Raw genomic sequence first — 27,633 nt, 5'->3', positions numbered from 1 at the left:
AAAACCTCCACAGTATAAAATAGACATCTTATTAAAAAGTTTTCACTAACTGACTCGTTGTATGTTTGACTGCACAGCTGAATTAAGGGAACATGTCACTCAAGAGACAAAAATGCCCTTGACCTACAAACTGCTGGAGGATGGGAAAGTATACCAGGTAGTACTACACATATACTTGCCCTGTTGTTAGGTACTCACTATCTGCCACTCTCAGAATCTCCATACCCCTTTCTGCCACAGAGTTCCTGAAGTATTTGGATAACTAACAACAACAGTAAGATCTCAGGACAAATCTGCGTTCTAGTAAGCATTTCACACCTACTATCACAGTAGTAGGTGTGAGTAAGTAGTAGTATATTGTTCTCTACTGCCTAGAAAACATAATGATAAGGCACTTGAGACAATTAGCTGTGATAAAAATATAGAAACAAGGTGAAATAGTAAGAAATCTTAAAAAAAAAATCCCAAATTCTAAACAGCTACAGCAACAACCCTATCAGAAATTTATCATCCAGGAAGCAGAGTCTGGTTTACTTGAGATAATAGCCCATTGATTCTTTTTTAAATTCGTTAGAGTAAGAAGCTATACAGATGGTCCTAAATACACTAAGTAATGACGTAACAAACAGCAACAATTCTCTAATACAGAGAACAGGAATATACATTATTTAAATTGGGGAACTAGAAATATTAGTAAAACACATGCCACAAGGTTTCACTTTGCAGATGACACATTTATTGTTTCACCTAATTTAGGTCAATTATTTATCCTCTGGTCACCCAACAGTAGACAGTGAGTGAAAAGCAGCTGCCTTAAACAATCTGGACAACACTAAGTGACATTACTATTAAAAAAGAGAGGGAGGGAAGGAAGCAGAGAGAGAGAGAGGGAGGGAGGGAGGGAGAGAAGGAGGCAGAGAGAGAGAGAGAAAGGGAGGGAAGGAGGCGGAGGGAGGGAAGGAGATCTAGCCAAAATTCTCCTCCTGATTTAGGGTCGTTGGGAGTCCCAACTGCTACTCAAGGATCGGGTAGCAATGACAGTCAGATTAGCATTAAGAATGTGAACGCCTGGAAGAAACAGAGATGGCAGCTTTATATCTGACTCAGTCAGATATATCTAGATTTTCTAATTTCAGTAGAGCAAGGTCACAGAAGAAAACATACTGTAACAATTACTGGACAAAGCAGCCTTCTCGACTGTAGCGCTGAATAAATTGGCATCAAGCAAAAACAACAAAAAACAACTTCCAAAAACCTTTATTGTTGTTTCAGACAGATCCAAGAACCTTTTTATTGAAAATGTAGTGAAAGGCATCACTGAAACAGGCGAATGAAGAAGTATTAGCAAAACTAAGCTGGAATTCCAATATTTACTTGGAGAGCAAAACAAGTTCTGCCATTATTTTACTAAGTGGTCAGGTACCTTGCAGTGGTATTTTTAAAGAAAAATACACTATTTTGGCAGCAACCCAGGAATAAAATAGGAAAAGGAACGGTTTCGCTGCTAATCGTGCCCAAAACCCAATGAACACAAATGCCGTGCGGCGTTATTTGATTATTTAATTCTGTTTGATGTATAAACACAATAGAACAAAACCTTACTATTTTCTCCACCTAGTCATAATACAATAAACCTCAAGACTGCCTCACAGGTACTTTTTTAAGAAATGGAAGTTGTAATGTTAATTCATAGCATGGATTGCTAATCCTGCATCCATGTTTATCAATTTTTTTTTTCTTGTCTTATTTGTATGCAAGCTTTTTGTGGAAAATCTGAGAGTACTTTAAACATACAAAAGCATAAAGTAAAAACAAGCTGAAAGTGAAAGCCACGGGGAAGAAAAAACATAGACTAAATCTGTCTCAATTTCTAGAGGTAAAAACAACTACTGAATAATTCATTTTCTGTTTGTGGTCACCATTCCAAGACTGTGGAGGATGCAATAGCATGATTGCTTATAATCTTCAAGCATAATTTTGTAATGATACTAGAGCCCTAGAAATACTTACCTGCAAAATCTTTGAAAGTTTTTCTACTGCTGTATGTAAAAGTTCTCATCGAGTTATCGTTACATTCCTTCACCAAACCTACAGCTTCAGCTCCTAGCAACAGTCGGAAGGGGGAAGCTCCAACTAGGTAAATGTTTTGGTCTCCATTTTCTGTGACCAATGGTTTAACCAGCAGCTGTGCACCTTTAAAGAAAGGTAAAATTAGGAATAGAATACATAACATTTATGTCTTGAAAAATTACTCTGTGAACATTCATCACATAGAACCTAGTTATCAGAAGCACTGAAGTTGTAACTTTTTAAGGGCACAAAGAATCGAGGCTTCAACAAACACCTGACATGAAGTGTTCAGACTCTTGCAAGGTCAGCTCCCTAATTCACCTGTTTGTGTGGAAGCACTGATAGAGAGTGAACTAGGACACACAGGACAGTTTGGATCTATTCCTGCAACACTCACAGTACATAAACAATTTCACTTCTGCAAATAATCACACTCATTTTTAAGGAGACCAGACTTTTGAAACAGAAACATCACTGACGTATTTAACACGGGCCTGAAAGCAAGCTTGCAGTGAGAGATCCAATAGCCACTGAAGTATTACTGACCATCAGACGTAAGCTACATCGGTTATAAAGTAGTGCCAACATGAATTTGTCAAGATTAAATCACTTCCGGCTAACTCAGTTTCTTTCTACAGCATGGTACCAAGCCATTTAGACAGGCAACTTGATTTTGGTAAGGTTTACAACATTCTCATAGGCAATCAGAGAAATATGCTCTAGATAATAAATATAAAAAACCGATTACAAAACCGTATTAGCAGAGAGGCTTTCAGTGTTTCACCGCCAAAACAGAAGGATTCTAGATCACAACAGGCCTGTGGCCTTCAGCCAATACTTTCATTAATGACTGGGTTAACATAGTATTAAGTTATTAAATTTGCATGACACAAACATGAAGGCAAAGCAAGCTTTGACACATAATATTAGAATTCAAAATTATCTCATCCATTAGGATAATGGACTGAAATAAATAATTCAATCAAGGCAAGTCCAAGGCTCTAGTCTTAAATAGAATTATGAAACTTCAAAAAAGAAAAAATAGAGTGGAACTGGCTAAATAATAATTCTTAATGAATTATCTGAAAATTTATTTTTTGTATGTCTTGATATTATAACGAGAGGCAACTCAAATTCAAAGCCTTACAGAAAGTAATATTTTACTCACCTCCATTTGCCTTTTTGTCCACAATTCTTTTCGTGAGCCATTCTCTGGTTTCCTCTTTGGTGCCTTTTGCAAGCTCAATTACTACCAAAGGCCTGAAGTTAGGCTCAGAAGCATCGAAGGAAGACCAGCTTTCCTTCATCTTTCAAGAGCTTGCTAAGTATCAATACAAAATAAAAATGCCAGAATTAAAAGTAATATTCAACATCAATCTAAAGAGAACAAAACTTTGCCGTAGCAAGTTACAGTCATGTTTGTGCTTAGCAAAGGGACAGGTCCACCTTTCTGTGGACCTACTGGAAACAGTACTGTGACGCATTTGAGGAACCTCTACAGTCATCATTTGGTAAGACACTGCCAGCTTTTGGTGGCATATATGTCCTGCTCTCTAAGTAGCAAAGCCATTCTTGTTATGTAGAGGAAAGTAGTGGTGCTGAGAAGGCAAATAAACATATAAAAACAAAATAATAAAGAGAAATTATCATCATAAGCAACAGTTCGCAATTTCTTGAGGCACCTTTGTTAGGAAATGAAAATACTAACCTAAGAGAAAATCAGTCAAACATATATCCAAAAACAATAAGCTCTTCCTCCTAAGGTTGTGCAAATACATTATACATCTAAGAAGGTACATTTTTATATTAATCTTGTGAAGCTTTAACCACATATACCAAGGAAGCTTACATCATCTTTGGCAGATGAGCAGGATACCTACTTAATAGATAGGCAAATTATGCGCAGAGCACTTAAAGAACTCGCTGAAAGATATAAATCAGTTGTTCTGTGACAAAGTCCAGCCGCAAAGAACTGAGCACCAGCCTGGTTTTATACCAGAATTATCCAAACCATCTAACTGAATCATTATGTTCATATTGTTCCTTCAATTTTTGGATAAAGGATTCTCCAATGATAATGACATCATGCTTCATGCCTCTCCTTGCTTCAAAAGGCATCTTAGAAGGGTTACCGTAAAAAGATAAATCTGGTAATTAAACTACTCAATTTAGGAAACAAAATAAAAAAACAAGAAACCTACTACGCACTGAATTTGAAACTGTGTGAAATTTCTTGTTTTTTTCACTGTTAGCTTCTCTGAAGACAGGATTTTACTTGTTGCCTCTGATTTTAAGCAGATTTTTCCTGTGCAAAAGAATAAAATTACTTTGCATCTAATTATTTTGCTTTAAGTACACAGTTGAGCTTTTATGACAGAGTTATTCATGTATGGTTCACAGAGAAATTACAGTCTCCGGTATTTCATATAATTTATGCTACAAAATATAGTGATTCCTTAAATATAGACTTATCCATAATAAACATGTCCATTTGCTTTTGATTGGCAAAGAAGCTTTTATTCCCAATTTCAACTAGGTTCCCAGTTAGTTTCACTTGCTGGTTCATACGCACACAATTCTGCAGCATTTGCAATTCTGCAGCTCTGAACCCAAGTGTGCAGATCTTTAAAATAATACACTAGATAAATAACATATTTAAATTACATTTCAAATGCAAATCTGTACAAGTAGAATGATTCAGACAAATGGAAACATAATCAGTGATTAGGCATTGTATTGTGATTAGGTCAATGATTCACTATATTATCTTGGCAAGCCACTCCACCTTACTGAATCACTTTCCATAATGGGTTTAGGGGTTTTTTTGTTGTTGTTGTTGTTGTTGTTTTTACAAAAAAGGTAATACTTGCCCCACTGGGGATACTGCAGCTTCTAAGTAATTTTAAAAATGACAAGCACTAGGTAAGTATTAAATACCACTAGTTAACAACATGCCTTTAGAGAACAGCTCTCTTCTGAAAACAGCCTGTGTATAAAGGATGTTTTTATGGAATAACTAGGTTATCCAGGAAACTTTGCTTCTATTGTTTATTCAGAATCACTGTGCTTGATGTGGTGATTAAGATTTGCTGTTTATTACTTTCACGCTTGTTGGTATTGAAAGCTAAAATAGGGCTGAAGCACTCTTCCAACTTGTCTTTGTGAATTCAGGTACCACAAAGTAATAAGGTGCATTAAAAACATGTAATATCTAGCACACTCAGTAGGATGTAATTTGCTGTTTTCTGCTCATGCTTATGCACATCATAACTTATTACACATCTAGAAGTGATGAGAACAGAGACAAAACACCCCCCACCTTTTTTTTTCCTCTCCTTTTCACTCAACTTTCCAGTCAGAAAATAGTTTGGGGGCCTAGCCATGGTGGCTGTAATGCCAACGCACCTTCTCAGCACTGAGGGCTGGCACAGAAGAGGAGCACAATTGAAGCAAAGCCCCCTTCCAAAGCAGCGGCCTGCACAGGCGGCTACGTGTATAAACACTGCCTAGCTATCAGTGAGCATAAAGTCCTTGCTGCCTTGTTATCAATCAAGCGTGCCCAGACAGCAAGAAGCCGTAGCTTCTTTGCGAACACACTTCACCCACTGAGCGGCACTGTGACCATCCTGAGGCCACCCAGAAACCAAACCGCAGCATCCTGCAGCAGCCAGCTTGCGCCTTGCTTTCTCCTTTTTCAGGAACGCGGAGACTGGAGTCACCCCCTCTCCCCCCACCGCAGGGCCGGTGACTCACTCAGGCCTGGCTGCTCCCTACCAGCGGCCGGCGCCACCCAGGGGCCGCTCCTCCCCCCCCCCCCCCCACCGCCGCCCTCGCCGGGCACGAGACACCATCCCACCCCGGGGGCCGGGGCGCGCGGGCCGGGCACGAGCCCGGGGGGGGGGGGGGGCACGAGCCCCACGTCACGGAGGGCCCCGAGACCAGGCCGGGGGGGGGGTGGGGGGCGCGCGAGGCGGGCACGAGCCCGAGCCCCGCCCAGCCGGGGAGGGACGGGAACAGCTGCGGCGGGCAGCGCGCCGGGCGCAGACCGGCCCTCGCCCCCTCACCCCGCCCCGAACCGCCCCGAGCCCCGGCCCAGACCCCCACCCGCGGCCCGGCGTCCTCCCCGCCCCCGTGAACCCCGCAGGAAGCTCGGCGCCGGCTCCGCGCCCCGCGGGGGAAGCCGAAGCGGGCGGCTGGGTGGGTGGAAAGCTCCTCCCCTCGCGGCGGCGGCGGCGCAGGCAGCGAGGGGCTCCCCCCTCCCCCTCCCCCTCCCGCCCCCTCTCCACTCACCGCGGCCTCCCGGCTCCACATCCGCAGGGCAGGGCGGGGCGGCGGGAGCGGCCGTTGGCAGGAGGGGCGCTACGTGCCACCGCCCACCGGCGCGCGCCGCCCACAGCCCCGCGGGTTCTCTCGCGTCCTCCCATTGGCTGGAGTCAGGGGTTCCCTCCCCCGCCCCCCGCCCTTGGCCGCTGCGCGCGAGGTGGCGGTTGACGGCCGTTGCGTGCCGCTGCTCGTCTGCCTGCCCCGCTCTTCCCGCCCGCCGTGGCGACTGGCGTCGGTGCTTCCGCAAAACCCCTTTTGCCTCCGTGTTGTCTCAACACTTCTCTTAGCCTTCTCCCATGGACCGTGAAAGTCTCGCTTTGTCCTCCTTTTTTGGCACCTTTCCCTTCCTGTGATGCTGTTAGGCCAAATTGTATTCTGGAGCCCAATCCTAAAAGCTCTGCCCTTCAGCGAGATTATTCAGAGCAATAGTTGCTGGATTAGTTCTAACATCGTTTTATACAGCCGAAAGAGGACACTTCTTGCACTGTGGCATTAAGATATTTGTACTAGCGTAATTCATTTTCAACATATCCATTTGTGGCTGGAAAAAAACAAAGCGTGGCTGCAAAATATCTCTTACTACAGTTGAAGAACAGGTTAGCTAGCTAAGGCCTGCTGTCCTGTAGGGCTTTTGGATATGGTTTTAAACTAGATTCTCTAAACCTTTTTTGGTTGGGAAAACATTAGGGGCTTCAGTATTTCACACAAATTTGATCTACAGATCTGTACAGTATGCACAGATCTAGACCAATTCCAAAAATTGTCTTGAAGAGTTTGAAAAACACTGGCTTGAAGTAGCACAATCTTTGCCTTTTTGGTTTATGCCAAGTGGGACCACTCCACATTGCCTAACAGGGCATATGGCTCTGAGCTACTAAGAGTAGCTTTATAAAGGTGTAGCAGGTGAAATGAGACTAACGCAAATCAGTTGGCCATGAAACAACTTCATTTAGCTAATCCACTAAAACTGATGACCACAGAAAATGCTCCCAGTCTGAGTTTCTTTAGAGCCAGTGTATAGAGCCAACATACCACATACCCTCCATGCCAGAGGGTAAGCTTTTCCCTTTCTCCGGCATCTGGCTATTAGTCAATATATACTTTTCAGCATATTTCAAAATACATACAGATTTTAAATTTGTAAATTTTACAGTGAAAAAGTATGATTTGTACTCTGTAGCCAGTATAAAATACCTTAATTTCTGGTGATTAATTTTTCTATTTTGTAATACCCAATGAGGAGTGAAGGACTAGAACGTTCCAGAAGATGGAGAAATGTGGATACCTGAAATTCAGGTACTACAGACTGCATTGGGGAGCAGCAGACATACACAAGTGGTTTTGCATCAGCTGCTTTGGGCAGAACTTGTTAGTCAGACTTATTAAACTGTGTCTCAGTCTTGTCTGGCTCCCAGTTGCCTAAGCATATATTTTTCATCACTAAGTATCTCTGGTTGTGAAAACTCTCATTTCCTGCAAAGATAACATGGCAATAAGAGAAACATAGGCTAAATAAAAGGGTTTTTTTAAGTGCACTTTATTCTTGAGTTTTACATGTAGGAAATCTCCAGTTCCAGTGCATCTCCTCAGTATCCTCAGTTTATTCACAGGCTTTGGTCCTGGTCTTTCAGGAGCCCTCTGGCCATCTTGGCCTGACATCTTCATTCTGCCAGTGGTTAACAAAAAACTCCTTTTAAAATGATTTCTGACACCTTTCTCACTTCTGAGCCTCCAGAGGGGAATTTCCATTATCTAATTACTTCGACTTTGTGCATAGAATCATCCAAGATCAATGTCTTTGCTGGTAGCAATTAATTGTTACACTTGATAGGGTCATTTAATGCCAGTATTCCTTGACAATTTTATCACCTTTCCAAGATTAGAGGGCTGGAGCACCTCTCCTATGAAGAAAGACTGCAAGAGCTGGGCCTGTTCAGCCTGGAGAAGAGAAGACTGAGAGGCGATCTCATCAACGTGTACAAGTATCTGAAGGGGGAGCGTCAAGAGGATGAGGCCAGCCTCTTCTCCGTGGTGCCCAGCAACAGGACAAGAGGCAATGGGCAGAAACTGAACCACAGGAAGTTCCATCTGAACCTGAGAAAAAACTTCTTCCCTGTGAGGGTGACAGAGCATTGGAACAGGTTGCCCAGAGAGGTAGTGGAGTCTCCCTCGCTGGAGATGTTCAAAACCCGTCTGGATGTGATCTGGGAAATATGCTCTAGAGGACCCTCCTCGAGCAGGGAGGTTGGACTAGATGATCTCCAGAGGTCCCTTCCAACCTAAACGATTCTGTGATTCTGTGATTCTGTGATTCCCGAATAGAGTCTGTCCACTAGGTGTCACATTCTTGCTGTGCTATGAATTCTTACTGTCACACTATCAATTACTTTCTAAGAGGTTAGAGTATAATCTCATGTTCACAAAAGAAAAATAGGATTCATAAGTAGATGGCGGGTGTCTACCAAGTAATCAGAGGCACTAGAGCTGGCACAGACAATGGAAGCAGTCTGACCATAATGGCACAGAGTAAATTATTTTGTGCCAGCACAGTGTTGTAGTAAACTAAACTATTTTATTAGGAGAGTTAGCTAGTTTTAAGATCAATCAGGTCTTTAAATGCCCACCCTAAACTGCAAACTCTACTGTAACTATAGCTTAAGCGATATCCCAAGCATGTATCCATGAGTGACTCCGTAGCCCAGTCTTGTGATTCTGTTAGCTGATTATAGCATTCTCATGGTCTCTCTGCCAGTCACAAAGTAGGCTGTAACCACAGCATAATAGATAAGCTGTAGTAAGGCAGAAAGGAAAAAAAAAGAAAAAAGAAAAAAGAATCTATCAAAATTTCAAGAGCAGAGGATTTTTTTATTCTAATAGTTCCACTGCACTATTAATTGCCAATTGTCTTCTATAACTGGTTGAAACTATGTTCACATTTTGGGTATAGTTCAAGTGGCAGCTGAGCCCATGCGGCAGCTCACTGCTACTAAAAGTGTGACATCTCACTCCCACTCCAACATCCCCATTTCCTTTTCCTTGTGCCCTCATTGGCAGCTCGATGGCTCTGCCCCATACTTGTACCAGCTCTGCAGCTCAACAGATCTCACTCACCCTGAGCTCTTTCAATTTACCAGCTCCACAGCACACTACCCTTTTTTGACTTGTGTTGCTTTGTTGCAATTTAGTGGTTTAAAACAGCAGAAAGAGAGGCTAGGTGAGAGCAAGAGCTGGCACAGGATAAATGCCTTTCCATACACTGAGTCTTGTATTTCAAATACATATAGACATATATGTGGTATGACAACCATGTAATCACATAAATGAGATTAATCTTGGCTCTTATCTGAGGCCACATATAAAATAATCATTCTCTTAAGATTTACCAATACCTAGGTTTTGAGGCTTACTGTAACATTGTGTCATCTTAAAGGTAAAAAAGAGGCTGACAGGAAAATATGCTGTTACATTCACAAGCTACTGCCCTATTGGTCTGAGTCTAAAATGGATGATGGGACACCGGAAGTTTAAGATTAACATGGTAATTAATTAATTTTTTTGTAATTAAGTTAAAATTAGTGTATTTGTCAGGCTAACATGTCACATTTTGCAATTGTGCTTTCAGGGAGATTATACAGGATCTTTCCAACAGTGTAGTAAGCACTATTAAAACATGTTTACTCTTCTTGGAAATCAAGGGGAAATTATTTTTCCAGTCACATTTGGCATAATTTTCATGTCTTGCCAGGAATTTCCACATAAACATGTTCAGGCAGTCCAAACATTGCTTGAGGTCAAAGTGTGGAAGTTTTGTTTCATAAGCACTGAGCAATGAAGTTGTTCAATGATAATCTGCAAGGTACAAGGAAGCTACATCTCTTTCATATCCCAGTGGGTCTAGCTAACCAGAGACATCTAGCTTTATCCCAAAAGTATCTATTCTCAGACTAAGTTGTCAGCAGAAGGCTATGAGCAGAAAAAACCTGCCTTTCATCAAGCAAAATGGAAACAGCATGAAAGAAGGACCAACCTGCCTAAGCCTGGAAGAGGAGAGAGAAACCACTCTCAAAACATCTGCATAATATGTTAATCTTGATTTATACATGAAATCAAGGGAAGTGAATTAAAAGTCATCAAGAATCAAAGTTGATTCCACCTGGGCAGGACATCCTTGGTTTATTTGTTAGTCATTGGCTAGAAATAGTACTGACCAGCCAATTGGTTAATCACTATCAGTTATTAGATAGCGGAACCTGATGCATTTTAAGAAAACATACACAGATTGGGCCCAGTAAGCCACAATAGTATGACTAGGGCTGTGCCTTGCAGAGGTCCTTGACTGCCCCATCTGATGGAGCATTTCAGTAGATTAGATTTTTCAAAGAGCTATTTTAACAATATCTCTACCTGGATTTAGGAACTGAAAGGAAAGGGATACTAACTTTTAACTAGGCTGCTGAGTTATGATTATAAGGGAAAGAGCTTAACCAAGGTTTAGGAGAGGCAAGTTCAGGAAGTTAGTGTTCAGTAAAAGACCTTCCAGCAACTACCTTCACAGTATTGCTCCCCAAAGATAATGAAATAATGAATTATTCCCATATGGTCCTACTTTGAGGACTCTGAATTAGGACTGGGAATGGTCCTGGGAGGGCTTAAGAAGCTAATGGTCCCAGTTGTCTTCCACCCCTTGATCCTGACTGTGTTCAGCTGCTAACAACCGCAGTACAATATTTTAAGTCAAACCAAAGCAGTGAGCAGCCAGAGTACTGTCATCCATTTCAAATTAGGCCAGTGGTGCACACTGTAGTTCTCACTGTGCTTCATGAAATTTTTCATATGTTCTTGCAGGCAACTTCATGAAAGTATCTATATAAAATGCTAATACTTCATCTTCACTGTATGGGGTCTATTTTAGTCTTTTTTTTTTTTTTAACTTTTAAGTAACTTTAAGTATAATTTGGGAATTGGGCTTTTATGGAGCTCTTGACTATGAAAAGATGAGTTGTGTAAAGTTTTTATAGCTGATTCTTCAAGCTGTCATGAATTGATTTCTCTAGGGAAATACATTGGCTTATTCAGTTAGGCAAGGGACATAGCACTGGCATACTGCCAGTATGTTTGGCATACTGGCCAAATAATCAAAAATTTGACAGCTGTCCAACAGCTTTAAATCTAAAGACTATGAGCTCTGTTTCCCTTTCATACAGTATACACTGCTGTGTTGTATTATACATTTGCAAGTTGGTATATAATTTATTTTTATACTTAATATCTATTAACATTACATTTACTATTCATTTACTACTTCATTTGCCTGTTCTCACCACTGCTTGGAAAATGATGATGAAACTAGTTAAATCCATTAAACTATAGATATCCTATTTCCGTTAATTTCTATTTCTAAGGACCCAAGCCTGCCACTGTTATCAGTGTCAGTCTAGTTTACACACCATATCTATGTACTCAATAGCATAACTTTCCCTTCTCCATTTTCAGATGACCCCCAACTGCTAGACACAATTGGGCATTTATTTATCCCAGACTCCAAAACAGAAATAAAAATTGCAAGTCTTGAATAAATCATTCGTCACTCTTCTACAAAACATAAATGTGATCACTGGACTTTGCAAAATTATGCAACCTGTTCCCTTAAAACCCAACAACACCAAGAGCAAAATATTAAACTAATGAAAATAGTACCATTTGAAATAGCCAGTGAAACACTGCAAATCAGTCCATAGAGTAATACTGGCTGATAAAGTAAAACTGAATGAGTCAAAAGAGAAATTCTCCTTTCACTTCTGAGCTCTCTGCAGGGCTAGCAAGCAAAGCAGTGACAGAACAAAGAGCTGTGTGTATGCTACTGTTAAAAGACTGCATATACTGATCTAGTTCAACATATACATTGGTATCTAGCTAGTTTCTTCTTGAATCCAAAGTCTGGTATTGTTCTTCACCACTTAAATCCACATGGTTTAAATCCAATGCTATTATCAAATATTCTGAACATGAGTAACAGGGATACATGGTCTATTCTGTGAATTCAGGGTAACACTAGGCATTTTCAGTGAAACTGAAACCTAACCTGTCTGCTTTGGCGATACATTCAGAAATACAAAAGACATAATATTTGTAAATTTAAAAATGTTTTCTATAAAGTCTAACTTATTAGGAGCTAGTACGTTATCATTAATAATATCAAGTGGTTCACTTAAAATTTAGTACTCTGTGTCTGTACAGAAATTTGTGATCTTATCAAGATCACTGAATTTACTTTTAGTTCTGCAGTGTATAATTCTATAATCTGATTTAAAGCACACTCAGATGTATCAAACCTAATTTTAAAAAGTCTTTATCCTAGTGAAAATCATCTCCAATCAGCAATTAGAAAAGCAATGTGAGAGAAAACAGGAATCCTATTTCTTTTCTCATTTAGTTCCTTCTGAAGCAGATGTCTAGTGTTTGTCAAAATAGAACTGAGGAAGAATATATTATTTGCCCCATTTTGAGCCATAGAAGGAACTACTCCCTCTTGCTAGCTCTATAGTGAAATAAGCCAAGCAAAAAAATTAAATTAAAAAAGGATTCTCTATTCTTAAAAACAAATGTCAAGTCAAGTGAAAGTCATGAAAAGATTAACAATTAATATTGCCCTTAAGAGTCTTTTTCCTAGGGGATATGAAGGCATGCACTGAAACCAAAGCATAGAGTGAAAGATCTGTTTGGGTTTTCTTTCTTTTTTAGGAAAAAAACAGTATTTTGGTGTTATGTTATACAACCAAGAGTCTGTGTTCACTTCAGAGTTAGTAAGAGTGACTGGCATTCAGGTACAGGCAATCTCAGTCCAGCCTAGGTGCAACTGGGTATATTTAAAACTTTATGTGAATCACAGTAGTCTCACCTAGCACTGTGTGTGAGGCACTAGCACTGCTGGGAACATAATCCCCTGTTATCGCACTATAGAGATGGATGGAGGCTTCTCTTGTCTGTGTCAAGGCATGCATGGGAGGCACATACCCTGGCCCTATGGGTTATACTCCCCCAGAGGTCCTATAAGGTTGGCAGCCCCCTGGGTGGCACACACAGCAGGGTGGACCAGCAGTGCAGGCAAAGAGGCATAAGTTTTTTGGCTGTTAGAGAAAGCTACAACTTCCTTCCAGGCACATAGGACTAAAGAATCAGAGAGCAGCCACAGTGCTATACTAATAGCACCAGCTCCTGATACTACAGCAGGGAGCCAGGAGATGGAGGCTAATGCTGAGGGTTAGGAGCATTAAATCCTCCATTATTTTCTTCACTAAATCCACACCTGCAACAATAGCTATGAATCTTTCCCACTTAAATGTGGGAGAACTTGTCTGCTCTTCTGGACACATGATGAGAATGCTGGGAAGTAACGGCAACCGTCAGCACTCAAAAGATTTCATTTGTTGTCACTCCAAAGCCGGCAGCTTAATAACCCAAGTGAGCGCAGCAAGCAGGGCTGGTCTTGTGTCCCAGCGAGCCAGCTTGTCTGGACTGAAATCCTACCTCCTGACTAAAGTGAGAGGGATTCATGTGTCCACAAGCAGACACAACATCAGTATAAGAGCACAAGTAACACGCACAGTCAAGATGCTCCCTCAAACATTTACAAACGGCTGGCGGTCAGGGCTGGAAGGAAATAAATCTTTGTTCGTGGCATATAACAAGCATATTTAGGGAGATGGTTTTCCAAGTGCCAGATAGGTAGGACCTGCTGGAAATGCGGATCTGTGCAACAACTAATACAACAGGTTATTCTGGGCCTGTTCCTGCTTAATAAGGTCGTGTACCCTGAAACCACTGAGAATTTATGCAGTTGCAGAGATGTATCCATCCAGAGTAGTTTGAAACTCACCCTAATCTAGGTTCGAGACACCCTAACCTGAAACATTCTGGACTCTCAAATACTTCTTAAAACTAGGAGGATTAGGAAATGGTAATATTAGGAAGAGTAATGACAATATTAGATGATGTAATTGCAGTGCCTTTCACTCCAAGTAATGATCCACTTGGCAACATTGACAGAGTATACTGCAAGACTACAGATATCAGCATCACCTAGCCAGAAGAGAGACACATTGTAAATATACTTAGGTTCTCCATAGCCCTTGCTTAGCCAACTGTTGATAGGAAGCAACACTGAGTTATCAGATACATTGTTTTTTTCCTTCCTCATTAACAAAGTAATCCTCAACGTATCAAACACACATCCCTTTTTCATCTGACATTTTTAAAGAGGACTTTAAGATTCAAAAGTGAAAGGCATTTTGTGCTGTGAAAACATATAGTGCTTACCTCAAAGAACTCCTGGATTGGTTGAGCCCTAGGCTTGGCCACAGAATAAATTAGAAATAATAATGAAAGACTGTGGCTCCTTGTGTTGATTTTAATGGAAGCAGAGTCAGGCCAATAACTTCTTGCTAAGAATAAAGATTCCAGTCTCTAATCCAGGCTTTCCAGTCAGCATTCTGGACAGGCTACATCTGAGCCTCATTTAGTTCTATGGTCTTTCGTGAGGTTTCATTATACCCCCCGGATTTTGTTGTAGGACCAAAGCAATGCTGTTCGATAACAATCAGGAAAAACAACATTAAAAGAATAGTTTTCCAAAAATATTAACACAGATTAAACAAAGTGCAGAGTTCTTATGGTGAGTTGTAGTATTATTTATGTAATATTATTTTAATGATTTTTGGATTGATGGTGATTTTGCAGGTTATTCTAGATACGAACATCTTCCTGGATTTTGCACCTAGGTCTGTACTGGCAGTTTACTTAATTTTTTTCCATTTGTTTGTCATGGGATAGTTATGTTTAACTGTTGATTTATTCACTATGTGCCAATATTCAGTACAGTGCACAGTGGATGATAAAGATAGTTCACCAAAATACTTTTTATTATTTCAGATGTCATATACATTTATTTGCTGTTCTAAATGTATACATACATTTGGTACAGCACAATCTCAACAGTATCCAAACCTATTTTAATGGGGAAGAAAGTGGTAAAGAAATGATAGTTCCTAAAAAGATCAGGAAAAACAATCCATTAATATCTAACTGACCTTTCTTAAAGTTTCTTCCATATTTAAAACCCAAATCAAGCAAATCGAATAGATGTACCTGGACAACATTCTGAAGACATACAACAATGTAGAATCTGCTCTTGCAAACACATATAAACCTGTTTTTTTAATGTAATTTACTTGTATTGACTCCAATGAGTGCAATTTATGTAGCTAGAGTTTAAACCTATCTTTCGGGGGCTGTGCCTTAGACTTCTGACACATCTACAGAGGTGTCTATTCATTCCCCAGATGAGGTTATTTCTCTTTTCTGCTCCTGATAGTACAATGCTAAGGACTGTCAGCAAGAGCTTCCTAGGAGACCTTTCAGCTGCCATTCATAGAAATCACCTAGTGCCACTTGACACACCCTTGAGTATCAAAGACATATGCAGAAGATTGGCAGGTGCAACAAAAGACTGATGATAGACCTGCAGCTTTCTGAAGCAGCAGGTGGAGGCCAGGAGAGATATTACATAGCAATTAAAATAGTACTCCACACCTATGTTTAGGCAGCTCAATTGAGCTCCTAGTTTTAGAGGTCCTGCCAGTTTCCAATATATGAACACAGAATCACAGAATCACAGAACGGTTAAGGTTGGAAGGGACCTCTGGAGATCATCTAGTCCACCCCCTGATTCTCATTTTGACTGTTAACAAGCAAAGTATTTATTAATTTTCTTTCACACAGCATACAATAATTTAGTCATACCAGTGCATTTTGATAATTCTGTTAATAAATAGAATGTCCAAGTACATAATTCATTTCAGGCATGTGCTTCCAAAACATGTCACTGTCAATTACTGCTCTCAAACTCTAAATTCTTCATGGTAAAGAACATATTATTTCACCAACCATACAAATTCTAATAAAACTTTGGGCTTGCCTACAAAGAACATTCTCAGTACTCAGTCAGTTACTCAGCTACCTACCAGTATATGGAATGTTTTGACAAGAGTAAACCTTAAAATTTTTCTTTCTTCTCAGAATTGCTCTACATGTCTCAAACCCTACACAGTAAAACAAAGGTGTACCTGTAGCATAGAGAGGCATACGTGTGACATCTTTAATCCAGTTAGCACAGTTATAAGTAGCAATGCAGATGCAGTAGCATAGGCTAGGCAGCACATGATGTAAATCAGAATACAGAATCACAGAATAGTTGGGGTTAGCTGGGACCAAGTAGGGTCAGCTAGAACAGGTTGCCCAGGACCATAGCCGGTTGGGTTCTGAATAACTCTCCACTGTCCCTCTGGGCAACTTGTTCCAAGGTTCAGCCACCCTCACAGTAAAGAATTGTTTTCAAAACAACCCACACAAAAATACAAAAATCTAATGACACCCTCATCCTTCCTGCTGTACATTTTTCCAGCTTCCAGCAATCAGTGACTGAAGGATTTCTTGAGCTGGGGTTTGCATCTGGCCACTATCTTCAAAGGCCACCAACGGACATCTTCCATTCATTACCCTAACTACTCTCCTTTTTGTAGTGTTGGCTCCTCAATCTCCAAACACCATCATGTTCCACAATTTGTGTCACATGAAAAAGTACTTCTTTCTGATTGTTTCACATCTGTTACATGATTCACAGGATGCTCCTAATTCTTGTATGGTGAGAAAAAGGGAATGATTGTTCCTTGTTTACCTTTCCATGCCATCCATTATTTTAAAGATTTCTCTTGATCTGCTCTCAGTCATCACTCTTCCAGGGTCAAGAATTCTAGCCTATTTAACTTCTCTACACATGGTAGCTAGTCTTGACTTCTGAAAGTCTCTGTTATCCTTTCTTCAACTTTTTCCTGTTCTACTATACCTTTTTCAAAATGGTATGAGCAAAACTGCATGCAGGAGTAAGGAAACCTCAGCACAAATGAAAATGCTTTAATTTATTCCTTATTTTATCCACTTTTACTAGCCAAAGACTAAAACAGAAAAAGAATCCACATACTAAAAGGAAATTAAATATCTATTTATCTACCTGCAAATATTAGTATTCCCATAAGTTATCTAGGGGTTGGCCATTTTTTTGGTGTAATTTTTTGTAATTGATTATAACAGCAAGCAAGAATAGCTAGCTAGTCTATGCTATTCAAGATATACTATATATATAACCACAGAAGCAATACCAGTTCAGATCCGCAAAGATAAAGCTCTGCTGAAACAAAGGTGTCAGACAAATCAAATACGTTAAAGAACCTGAAAAAATATTCAGTAACAATCCATTTGTTTTGCCCAAAGCACAGAAGAATGCAAGATGAAACCAAGTGCCTCACTTAGAAAAGGGAAGCGTATCCAAGCAACAACATTAAGATTCAAAAGACATAGGTCATGTGAAGAGAAGCACTAAATTTAGTAATCAAATGTATATTCAGCAGCAAAGATGAAGAAGGGTTAGTGAAATTATTTCAACATCAAGAAAAACAGAAGAAATTAAAAGATTCCTGATCAGAACATCTTATGAAGCTGAAAGACATTAGAGGCAAAATCTCTGCTCTCACTCGCAGCAATGAAACTGAAAAGAAGTTCCATGACGGTGGAGTTAAATTCGTATGAAACATAAAATAATTCAAGGCAGATTTTGGGCCAGTATTTTACTTTTGATCAGCTTTATTCTAGAAGCTTGATAAAAACTCAAGCTGGTTGGGTCTTTTACATGCAGATGGAAGCCAGGATGTGATAAGAAGTTCGTACAAAAGTGCAAGGGCAAACTGCTACTGACATTATGGGGTCCTGCTGGCAGCCATTAGGATTTGCTTTTGATCCTAATTAGGTCAATGACAAAACTCCCCTGGATCATGCAGAGTCCTGTCTTTGATTTAATGAAAAGGTGTGGCCACAGCTGCCTTTGGCATCCTCTTTGGAGCTAGTCAGTGCAGCTGCAGAACTTGTTCACCAAGGAGCTTACCTTGATGTGTGAGTGAGAGCTAGCTGAGGCACAGATGTGCTAACACTGCACCAGGAATAGTTCTGCTTCACAGCCAGCTAGGAAAAATGATATTTTGCCCCTTTCTTGAGGGATTTCTATTCAGGTTCATAGACTTTGTGTCTTGCTAAATCTTTGATCAATCATGGATGGTATTTGTTGTAACAGTGGAGTTTCTGTGACCTCCTCAGAGACACAAACTCTGCCATTCACAGAAGCCGTTTCTTCCACCGTTGAACTGCAGGTTTTCCCATCTCTGGACAAGCTCTGAACTTGAAGCTCACAGTGAGCCTGGATGCCCTGCCCAACACAGATGCAGATCATGCAGCCATGACAGGTAATAGTTGCTGGGTAGCTGAATTCAGAGCTCAGCTGGAGCTTAAGAGACCTTGACATCCACAAAAGCAAATGCCTGCCTCTGTGAGTAACAGGGTCACTTGTCCTTTCCTTCCACCTAGCTCAAGACTCAGCAGGACCTGTGATCCAGGGGTCCCTGCCTTGCTCAGACCACAGCAGTGCCATTTTGTTGCTATGTGCTGCAGCAGCTCTGAAGGCAGCCTTCTCTTGAAGACTTGCAGGAAATACCAGTGGCAGAAATAGAGCACTTATCCTTCAGAAGTGGTAGCATGTTTGCATCCAGAGGAAAAAAAGCCACAAATGCAACATACATGCTGCCATATGCCACTAGACTTGGAACACCAAGATTATATAAATACATATATATATATATATTTAGTAATATAACTTCATTCTGTAGGTTTGCTCTCTCTAGGAGTAATCATTGACTTTGACCTCTAGGCTTTGCTGAAGACAATGGACTTTCTAATCATGCGAAATTTGCCTTTATGTATCAATAACTGGCACAGTAAAAACCACTAGCTAAAATCAAAACAAGCACCACAAGATTGGGGTAGGAACTGAGCCATGTTGTGTAAAGGGTAGTCCTGTGGTTTGAATGCAAATGCAAAGGTTGAGTATTGTTTGGAAGGGCAGTGTGTATCTGTGTCTTAAGCACCCAGAAAGCAAACAGAAAAAGTAGGGAAAAAACAGCCACAGAGAGATCAAGGGGAGCAACGTTTGTATGACCCTGAGAGAAAGGCAAAGGAAAGCACTGCGAGCAAAGAATTTGCCTCGTTTGATTCTTCCTCTTTCCAGGGAAATCGGGCTTTGTGTATATTCCTGCAACACTGCAACACAGAGATAATTTGGTTCTCTGCCTCTAGGCTCCCCAATTTAAAAAAAAATTGCAAGGCTGATCCTGGTAAGCAACAGAGGTTAAAAAGCAGGAAAAAGCCAATACATTTTAAAATTGAGTTTAAGCATTCACTCATCATGACACTGCCTTACAAAAGTGATCATTATATTAAAAATGGCCAAACACCAAGGAGCGAAGTATTTCCCTCTCTGCTGGTACTTACTACTGCTATTTTCTACTAGCTAGAATCAGAACAAATAGCAAATATTTTGTTTTGGCCTTACTGAGCCCTAATGATGTATCACTCAAAAGAATAAACAATTACAAAATTGTAACCAAACCAAAATTGTTTGGTTATGCTGACTAACTTTAAATAAGTTATGCTGACTAACTTTAAATATTGTTTTCAATATTTTATTGACGCATACTTACATAAAGCAATAGGTTTCATTAGTAATGTTATTATTCTTTACACGTACAGTTTACATAAATTACTAGGATTGAATATGGCTGGAAAACAATATAAGTTATTTTTATGAATTTGGTTAATGGCATATTAAGAATTTTTTTTTATTTCAAATATAGAGAAGTATGAAAAATCATATTTTTAAGACAAAAAAAAAATACAACATGAAATTATTTCTCAAGAGTAATGCCCGGAAATTGTCAGGTTCGGCACTTACCAGATATGAAGTACATACCCACAAGACACTTCCTCCTCCTTTGCCCACGGCAGATGTTTGCAGATTGTTGGCCAATTTTGTATTACAACATGAATTTTGAAGTAAAAAAAAAAAAAAAAAAAAAAGATGTAGCTCCATGGAAAAAGAAAACCCCAAAACATTGCACAAGTTTTTATTTACAACCAACAGAGTTAGGATGAGATAAGGATTACACCAGAGAAGTGGCACTCTTGTTTCATAGATGAATTAATTAGGAGCAGGATTAGGAGGAGGATTTTAGGGAGCTGAAACCCTCCATCTAGCATCAACTGGAGTGACAACCACTCCAGGACATGTGATGGGGAGATGGCTGTACTGTACCCAATCCGCTTTGCAGCCACAACTGGCCTTAATGACATTAACAGCCAGAGGAACATAGGACTGAAAGAAGCCACCTATTCAGCCTCCCTGCCTCAATACCCATGATGGAGTATATTTACAAAGCCTGTTCTTAAAGACCTCCAACGACAGAGCCTGATCATGCCCCTTGTATCTTAGTTTGTCCTGTCTGACCCAAAATCTCCTTGCTGCAATTTTTGCCCATGACCGACACAGAAAACGTTATTCCCCATCTCAGTGATAACTTTTCACATATCAGTGGACTGTTATTCTCCCAGTCAGTCTTTTCTTTCCTAAGTCAACCAATCCAAAATCATTGTGTATTTCCTCTAGGCCCCTTGTCATTCTGGCTGCTCTCATCTAGGCGCTCTCCAGGTGGCCCACATCCTTGACATGCAATACCCAAAACTAGACACCATACTCAAACAGCTTTACAATTGCTGAGCAAAGCAGGATCACTTGCCAAGTCTTGCAGACTATAATCCTCACAATACATCCCAGCAGGGCGCTTATCTATTTGTGCAATAACAAAACATTGTTGACTCACACCCAGTCTGTGACCACTCAAAGCCTGAGATACTATTGTACAGAACTGCTACCTAACCAGTTTTCTCCATCAGCTGATTATTCTTGCCTAGGTTTGCAGCTGTTTCTGTTGAATAGCTTCCCATTTTTTCATATTTCTAATCTGTTGAGATAATTCTGTATTCTGTCCCTGTCCTCCAACATGCTTACTCCTATGCAGCCTGATACATCTGGGAATTCAATAAGCATTTCCCCTTTTATAAGCATCCTTCAGGTCACTAATGAGTAGCACCAGATTCTGGATCTGTGGAATCCCACTTGATAACACACGTTTCCATTTTGATAGAGAACCACACTGTTACTCTGGTTTTCCAACAAAGTTTGCACGTGCCAAGTTGTAGATCAAGGTAGACCATACTGAACTCATTTGCGTATGGGAATCACAGCTCTCCTCTGACCACAAGGTATGTCGTTTTGTCATAAAGGTAATCAGCTGTGAGACTTGATTTCTTGTTGACTGTTACTCATCCCTAGGTTATTTTTCTAGGAGGTGCAAATATTTTGTATTTGTTCTAATATTTTTCTAGGACTTGAAATTAATTTGATTAATATATAATCTGTTTGATACACCAGAAGGCTGTGCTGCCATCCAGAGGGACCTGTACAGGCTGCAGAAGTGGGCAAAGAGCACCCTCACGAAGTTCAACAAAGGCAAGTGCAGGGTCCTGCATCTAGGGAAGAATAACCCCACGCTTCCCAGAGGACCCCTACCTTCCATTTCTCCAAGTTCATTGAAGCTTCCCTTCCTGAATTTCATGGATTTTGATCCTACTCCTCGTTTCAGCTGTGCAGATCACTAGCTCTGCTACTTCATGGACAGTCTCATCTAATGTCCACCCTGACCAGTTCAGCTAGTTGCTTTTTATTGTTTATAATCAAACTAGAATAACCTCCTTGATATGTGTGCACCTCACCAGAAACCATGGAAGATTCACATCTCCAGCTCCTATGTTCATGTGGGTAATCATATTCAGGCTGCTTAGTAAAAGAAAACAGAAGTTAGTGGCACAGGGGACCCTGCTTAGATGACACACAGTCTGATGCAGCTGAACATAGTATCAGCACTGGCTCTGGCAGCCTGCACATATGACCCAGGCAGACACAGTACTCAATGGGAGTGCCCTTCCACCCACCTGAAAACACGAGATCTTGTCTCTCTCCAGCCACTCTGGTATCCCGGAGGGAATTTCAGGTTAATCACATCTGAGTCATGTGCTCTACAATAGCCAAGTACGACAAGATGGAAGATCTGGCCAGCAACATAGCATGTCATGGCTTCAGCTGCTGCCAGTCAATGAAGACATCAAACTACCGCTCTGTGCAGTTCACTTGCTTCTTGGAGCACTTTGACTTCTTTTAGCCTCCCCACAGCCAACTCTTGCACTTGGTTACACAAATTCCTACTGCAACTGCCGTGGGGGCTGTTTCAAAATGGTGCTATAGGTGCTCTGAATGCAAACACACTCCGATTTTGTAAATAGCGACTCAGTTAGGATTGCTATTTACTGTGCTTACATGACATGACATGACCCTGAAGCAGCCAGCATGATCCCCAATCTTTCCTTATGACTTTTCAGACTCTCCTCTTTTGTTCAAGTGCGAGGCTTATAAAGACATTTGTTAGCCCCAACCATCCACCCCAAGTAGTGTCCCCTTACTGTCCTGGCCACAGTCTGGAAGGTTTCCCAGTTCACAGACAACCTGCTCCCATGGCAGGATCAGACATGAGTCTTGGAAGGGTTACCAGGCAACCTGCCCTCCTGCAAAGCAGGAAGGTGAAGGTACAAGATGCTGAGACAGACTGTTTCCCCATGCAAGGCAGGCCTCAGACACAGTAATCATCAGAGAACACTAGCCTTCTGTCAGAGATGGACTTCCACTCCACCAACCTCACTTACAGCTCCCAGGACTTTGGATATCTGTAGGAACAGCCTGCTTACGTTTACCAGAGGCAGAGACAAGTCGTGTGGAAGATGCTGGCAAAATTCACATGAAGGAGGACCTCCAAGTAGCTCAAGACTTCCACACCTAAATATGGCTGTGGAACAGGATAATATAGAGCAGTCACACTAGGAACATAACTTCCTCATTTATATGTCCAGAGGGAGACAAGTCCTCCAGCAGCCATTTGGGTTTCCATTCAGGCTTAGCTAGCTCCAGCACCTGCAGCTGAGCCTGCAGCTCACTGTGTCAGGCTCTTCTCCTGAAGGAGCAAGCAAGATAAGCCAAGCCCTCCCAGAGACAGCTAGGCTCATAGGGGTATACAATGAGGGCTTCAGGGTCCTCTTGCTATTGTGAACAGGAACCGACCAACCAGTTTAATTTTGTGTTTTGCTTGTTACCCTCAGCTGCAGCAAAATCTCAGAATCAGGTGGTTCTCCTTCTCATGCAGGGCTACCTGGGGTGCAAGGCTTAAACCTTCAGCTGGAAGTTATGCCTGAAGTAGAAGATGGAGAACGTGTGGGGTAGACACTCAGAGAAGGACCTGTGGGAGCAGAAAACAAAGGGCTTGCAGAGGCTGTGTGGCAGTTAACTACATGCCTGCTGATGCACCACAAGAATGCAATTGGTGTGAGTCCCTTTGCTTGCGAGCTGGGGTGCTATCTTCGTTGCTGCTACCAAATCAGAATAGGCACAGTATATGATGTTCCTTTCATATAAACACCAATCATAAAAGCCCCTTTCCGCTTAGCTTGTAGACACTTGGCCAAGTCAGCCTGCTTTATGCTGATTTTAGCACGCTATTTGTGAGAAGCAGCAAGCTAAGTGGGTCATCATAAAAATATTTTGTTATTAAAAGTGTGGGTGATAAGTACTTGTGCTCTCCTTTCATGCTTCATTAAGTCACAGACTCTAACTGACAAGTAGCTACTTCTTCTGTAGGTCAAAAGTAGCATTTAAAGTGTAATATGTATAATATGGAAATTCTGTGTATTTGAGGAATATTTACATAGGCAATAGTACAACTCCAGATCTCAGATAAAAAATGGTAGTTATCTGTACACTGAGTTCTAACACTGATGGTCTCAAAGTTACTGTTTGAAATCCAGAGTAAGCAAGATGGTTCTGACAGTGAAAATTCTGTAATGTCATCTGGAGCCTTTCTAGCACAAAAATTGACTCTTTATCTCAATCTAGAACAAGGGGGATATGTGAGGCCACCTGGATCATTCTTCTTCTCCCAGCCAAAGGAACTTGTTTTTTCTTCTGATGCTATCAGGAAAAAATGTTTGTCTTGGAAAAATGTAACAAAGGATAACAACAGTGAGCAGGCATCTCTTCTTATTTTGTCACTGTGAGACAGAAAAGTCTTTCTTTTTTAAACTTATCCATGCTTGACGATGGGATCTGGAAATAAAATTCAGGCTCATATAGCAACATTGGGTAACATACTTCTTATTAAAGAGAATGATATTAAGCTAACCCAATAAAGTCCCACTAAAAATCAATATAGAGTCTTATTACTGAAGTGGGAGACTAAACAGTGGTAGGGATCCTTTCCCTACAGTCAAAGAGATAATATTTGCAGTGTCTAGAAATTTCTCTAAAATATCAAAATGAGAAAATTCATCTGAAGTACTTGCTTCTCATTATGATATAGCTGTCTTTCTTTTACACTGCAGCATCAGCCAACTGACATTCCTCTTTCTTCTATCAGCATTATCTCAAGAGATTTTTTCATGCACAGAAGTATAACTAATTTAACCATGTAATCAAATCAAGTATAGAAAAACTGAGCTATTTCTATCAAAGGCTAAGAAAGTAATAGAGAAAGAGGAACTCTTAAAAGAGAAAAGTTACTCGTACACTTACACTCTTAAACACATGTAACCAATTAGTGCTTTTGGGAGTGCTGCTGCAATGAAATCACAGAGAAAACTGTATCTAAACATTTGTGTGCTCCAGGAGTAGGGCCTAAATACTGATTATGAAGTTTTCAATATTAATTTCAATGGAATAATAAGTAGAAAGAATCACAGCATTCAAAGCTATTGTTTCAGGCTGTTAGCAAATTCCAGAGAGTATCACTGCAAATGTTTGCCTGTGATCATATACTTCTACATTCCTAGATATTCATATTTTCTGTAAATAAAATATTTCAGGCAAATAAAAAATAAACTATCCCGAGAAACGTTAGATTACTGAAGCATTGTGACACAGCCAAACAAACTTTAGCTGAAGCTGTGTAATCTGAACAATCGCTGTTGTTATAGAATAATTTTAGCTGTGAAGAATCTGCTATTACCAAATTAATATTATGCATTTTATCAAAGGATTTCAGAAAGCTAAATAAAAATCTTCCATCAGATAGCATCTGTTCTTCTAAAGTGCTTCAGCTCAGTGGTAAACTTCAGAAGAAATGCAAGACTTAAAAACTTACCACTGTTTACACTCAGTGCATCTTACTGCCTTACTTGAGGATTAGTTATTGTTCACTATGGATGCAGTTCTTACATAACTGAATAGTAATACGACCTGTGACACTGAACACTGCCTAGATCAAGTATATCCCTTTCCCTCAGCATTCTCCTCTCCATAGGTATGGGCAAACTTTCGTTCAAAGTACGTACAAGTCTTTCAAAATACTTGAAAATGTGAACACACAATAGGCGTTCTACATGTTTATTTCATAATTGTCTTGAGGACTGATACTATTTAAGCTACATTCAGAAATAATCCTATGTTTCTTACATAGAAAATCAAACACAGAACTAGCAACCTGAAAATCCAGTGCTGTTGTTGCTAAACAAGCTGGTGAACGAGCTCAGTTTGTGGAGGGAAAGGAGACGTTGGTTTGGGTATTGCCACCTCTCTTGCATTACTTGTCAACTTTCAAAAGGAGCTTTCAGTATCTAATGTCATTTTCCAAAGTTCAGGCTCTTGCCTACTATACAGTTATTAACTAGCGAGGTAGCAATGGGAAATATAATCACTCAGTAGCTATGTACCCATATTTCTCTTGGAGGCTTAACATTCACAGTTCAGAAACGCTTCTACGGATGATGTGGCTGACCCGCCGCGACAGAGCATTAACCCAGGCAAGATTTCACCCTCTGTCTAGCCTTTCTTCACAAGAGGTAGACGTCTTCGTTAGTAACCTAGGCTTTTATCTCAGGATCAGGCTAGGTCGTGCAGGCACCGTGGGCCCAGAAGCCCAGCTTGAAACGCCAGCAAAACCGCTTTCGCATGGCAAGAGCCCGTGCCCTCCCCTCTGGGCGGCGTGTGCTGTCCACCCTTCACCCGGGGTCCCCCGCAAGCGCGCACACACATAAACACACACACGGCGCTGCGGCAGGCAGCCGGCGCCATGTCCCTGCCCCCTCACCACACCCCTACCCGCCCCAGCTTGCGCGCGCCAACGGCCGCCCCAACGGCCACGCCACGCCGCGGCGCGCGGGCACCCTGCCCCCCGCCCGCGGGCGAAGGGCGACGGTTGGCAGGGCAGGACGCGCGGCGCGGCGCGGCGCGGCGCGACTCTGCCCTGCCCCCCCCCGACCGGCGCCGGGGCGCTCTAGCCGCTGGCAGCCTCCCCGCTCTATGGTGTGGGCGGCCGCTGCGGGGATGACGCAGGCGACCGGCGGGCGGGCGGGCCCCGTGATGGCCGGTGCCGCCGCGGTCGCGCTGTCCCTCGCTGCGCTGCCGGCCGCCGCCGCCGCCGCCTCGCCGCCCGCTCTCGCTCGCCGCCCCGCCGCCATGGCCGAGGAGGAGGCCCCCAGCGAAGGGTGAGTGAAGGGCGCTGCCCTGAGGGTGACCCTCGTCCTCCCTATATAGGCGCCCTGGGCGGGAGGGGGCACGCGGCGCCTATAGGCGCCCACCCGGCCCTGCCTGTGGCTGTAGGTTTCTCCCAGGTGCGTGTTTATACACGGGTTTACGTCTGCACACAGCTGCGTATCTGTATGCGCCGTGCCCCGGTTCCCGGGGCGCCGCGGGAGGCTGCGGCCTGCCGCCCCGCGGTGCCGGTGCCGGTTACCGGCCGCCGCTGCCGCCCCGGCGCTGGCGGCGGCGGCTGTGGCGCGCGGGGCCCCCCGCAGCCTCGGCCAGGGCCTCCCGCCCCGCTGCCTCGCCGGCTGCTCCTGCCCGGTCCCTCGCGTCCTCCCCGCGCCTGCCGAGCACCCCTCGTGCACATACGCACCCGTGCCGTCCTCTCTCTTGCGAAGCCCTGCCGTGTCTTCCCCTTTCACGGGCAGACACGTCCTTTCGCAGGCCGTCGCCAGTGTGATTTCGCCGCTGGGCACACGCAAGCCTTATGTGACTGCTGCTTCAACATCTGTGCGTAAACTTCACCGTTCCTGGCCTGGCTTCTGTAACCGCGCTCCCGCCTGCATAGATGCATGCGCGTTTCATGAACTGCCTTGCCTCAGTGTATATGCACATTAATTTTATCCCCC

The 27,633-nt window shown here is 42.0% G+C and overlaps 2 protein-coding genes and 1 long non-coding RNA gene across 8 annotated transcripts in view; 1 reads left to right on the top strand and 2 right to left on the bottom strand.

Annotated features, from left to right (window-relative positions):
- The window catches only part of ANO10 (anoctamin 10), a 133,183-nt gene extending 126,713 nt beyond the window's left edge, over window positions 1-6,470 (bottom strand). For 4 of the 5 annotated variants that reach the window (XM_068935542.1, XM_068935544.1, XM_068935545.1 and 1 more), the window contains exons 1-3: window positions 6,361-6,470; window positions 3,239-3,391; window positions 2,011-2,193 (exon numbers count right to left, since the gene is read on the bottom strand). In XM_068935542.1, the coding sequence (XP_068791643.1) occupies window positions 2,011-2,193; window positions 3,239-3,377 (322 nt within the window). In that variant the 5' untranslated portion in view covers window positions 3,378-3,391; window positions 6,361-6,470. Of the gene's footprint in view, window positions 1-2,010; window positions 2,194-3,238; window positions 3,392-4,278; window positions 4,376-6,360 lie in introns of all 5 variants that reach the window. The other variant, XM_068935543.1, reaches the window with a different exon arrangement.
- Window positions 6,471-7,984: 1,514 nt separating this feature from the next.
- LOC138066344 (uncharacterized) lies at window positions 7,985-27,521 on the bottom strand. Of its 2 annotated transcripts, none has more exons than XR_011139701.1 (4): window positions 27,378-27,521; window positions 20,282-23,729; window positions 14,710-14,975; window positions 7,985-8,059 (listed from the first exon to the last, which is right to left on the bottom strand). It is a non-coding gene; the product is annotated as an uncharacterized lncRNA (long non-coding RNA). The 2 variants fall into 2 exon arrangements; XR_011139702.1 differs by lacking the exon at window positions 7,985-8,059 and adding an exon at window positions 8,617-9,182.
- Window positions 26,755-27,633, top strand: part of ABHD5 (abhydrolase domain containing 5, lysophosphatidic acid acyltransferase) — a 32,037-nt gene continuing 31,158 nt past the window's right edge. Inside the window, exon 1 of the mRNA XM_068935538.1 lies at window positions 26,755-26,967. Within this exon, the coding sequence (XP_068791639.1) occupies window positions 26,783-26,967 (185 nt within the window). The 5' untranslated portion in view covers window positions 26,755-26,782. The remainder of the gene's footprint in view (window positions 26,968-27,633) is intronic.

Source organism: Struthio camelus, chromosome 2, assembly GCF_040807025.1.
Source record: "Struthio camelus isolate bStrCam1 chromosome 2, bStrCam1.hap1, whole genome shotgun sequence".
Classification (NCBI taxonomy): domain Eukaryota; kingdom Metazoa; phylum Chordata; class Aves; order Struthioniformes; family Struthionidae; genus Struthio; species Struthio camelus.
Note: the sequence above shows the minus strand (reverse complement) of the source record. Positions and strands in the feature narration are given on the sequence as shown.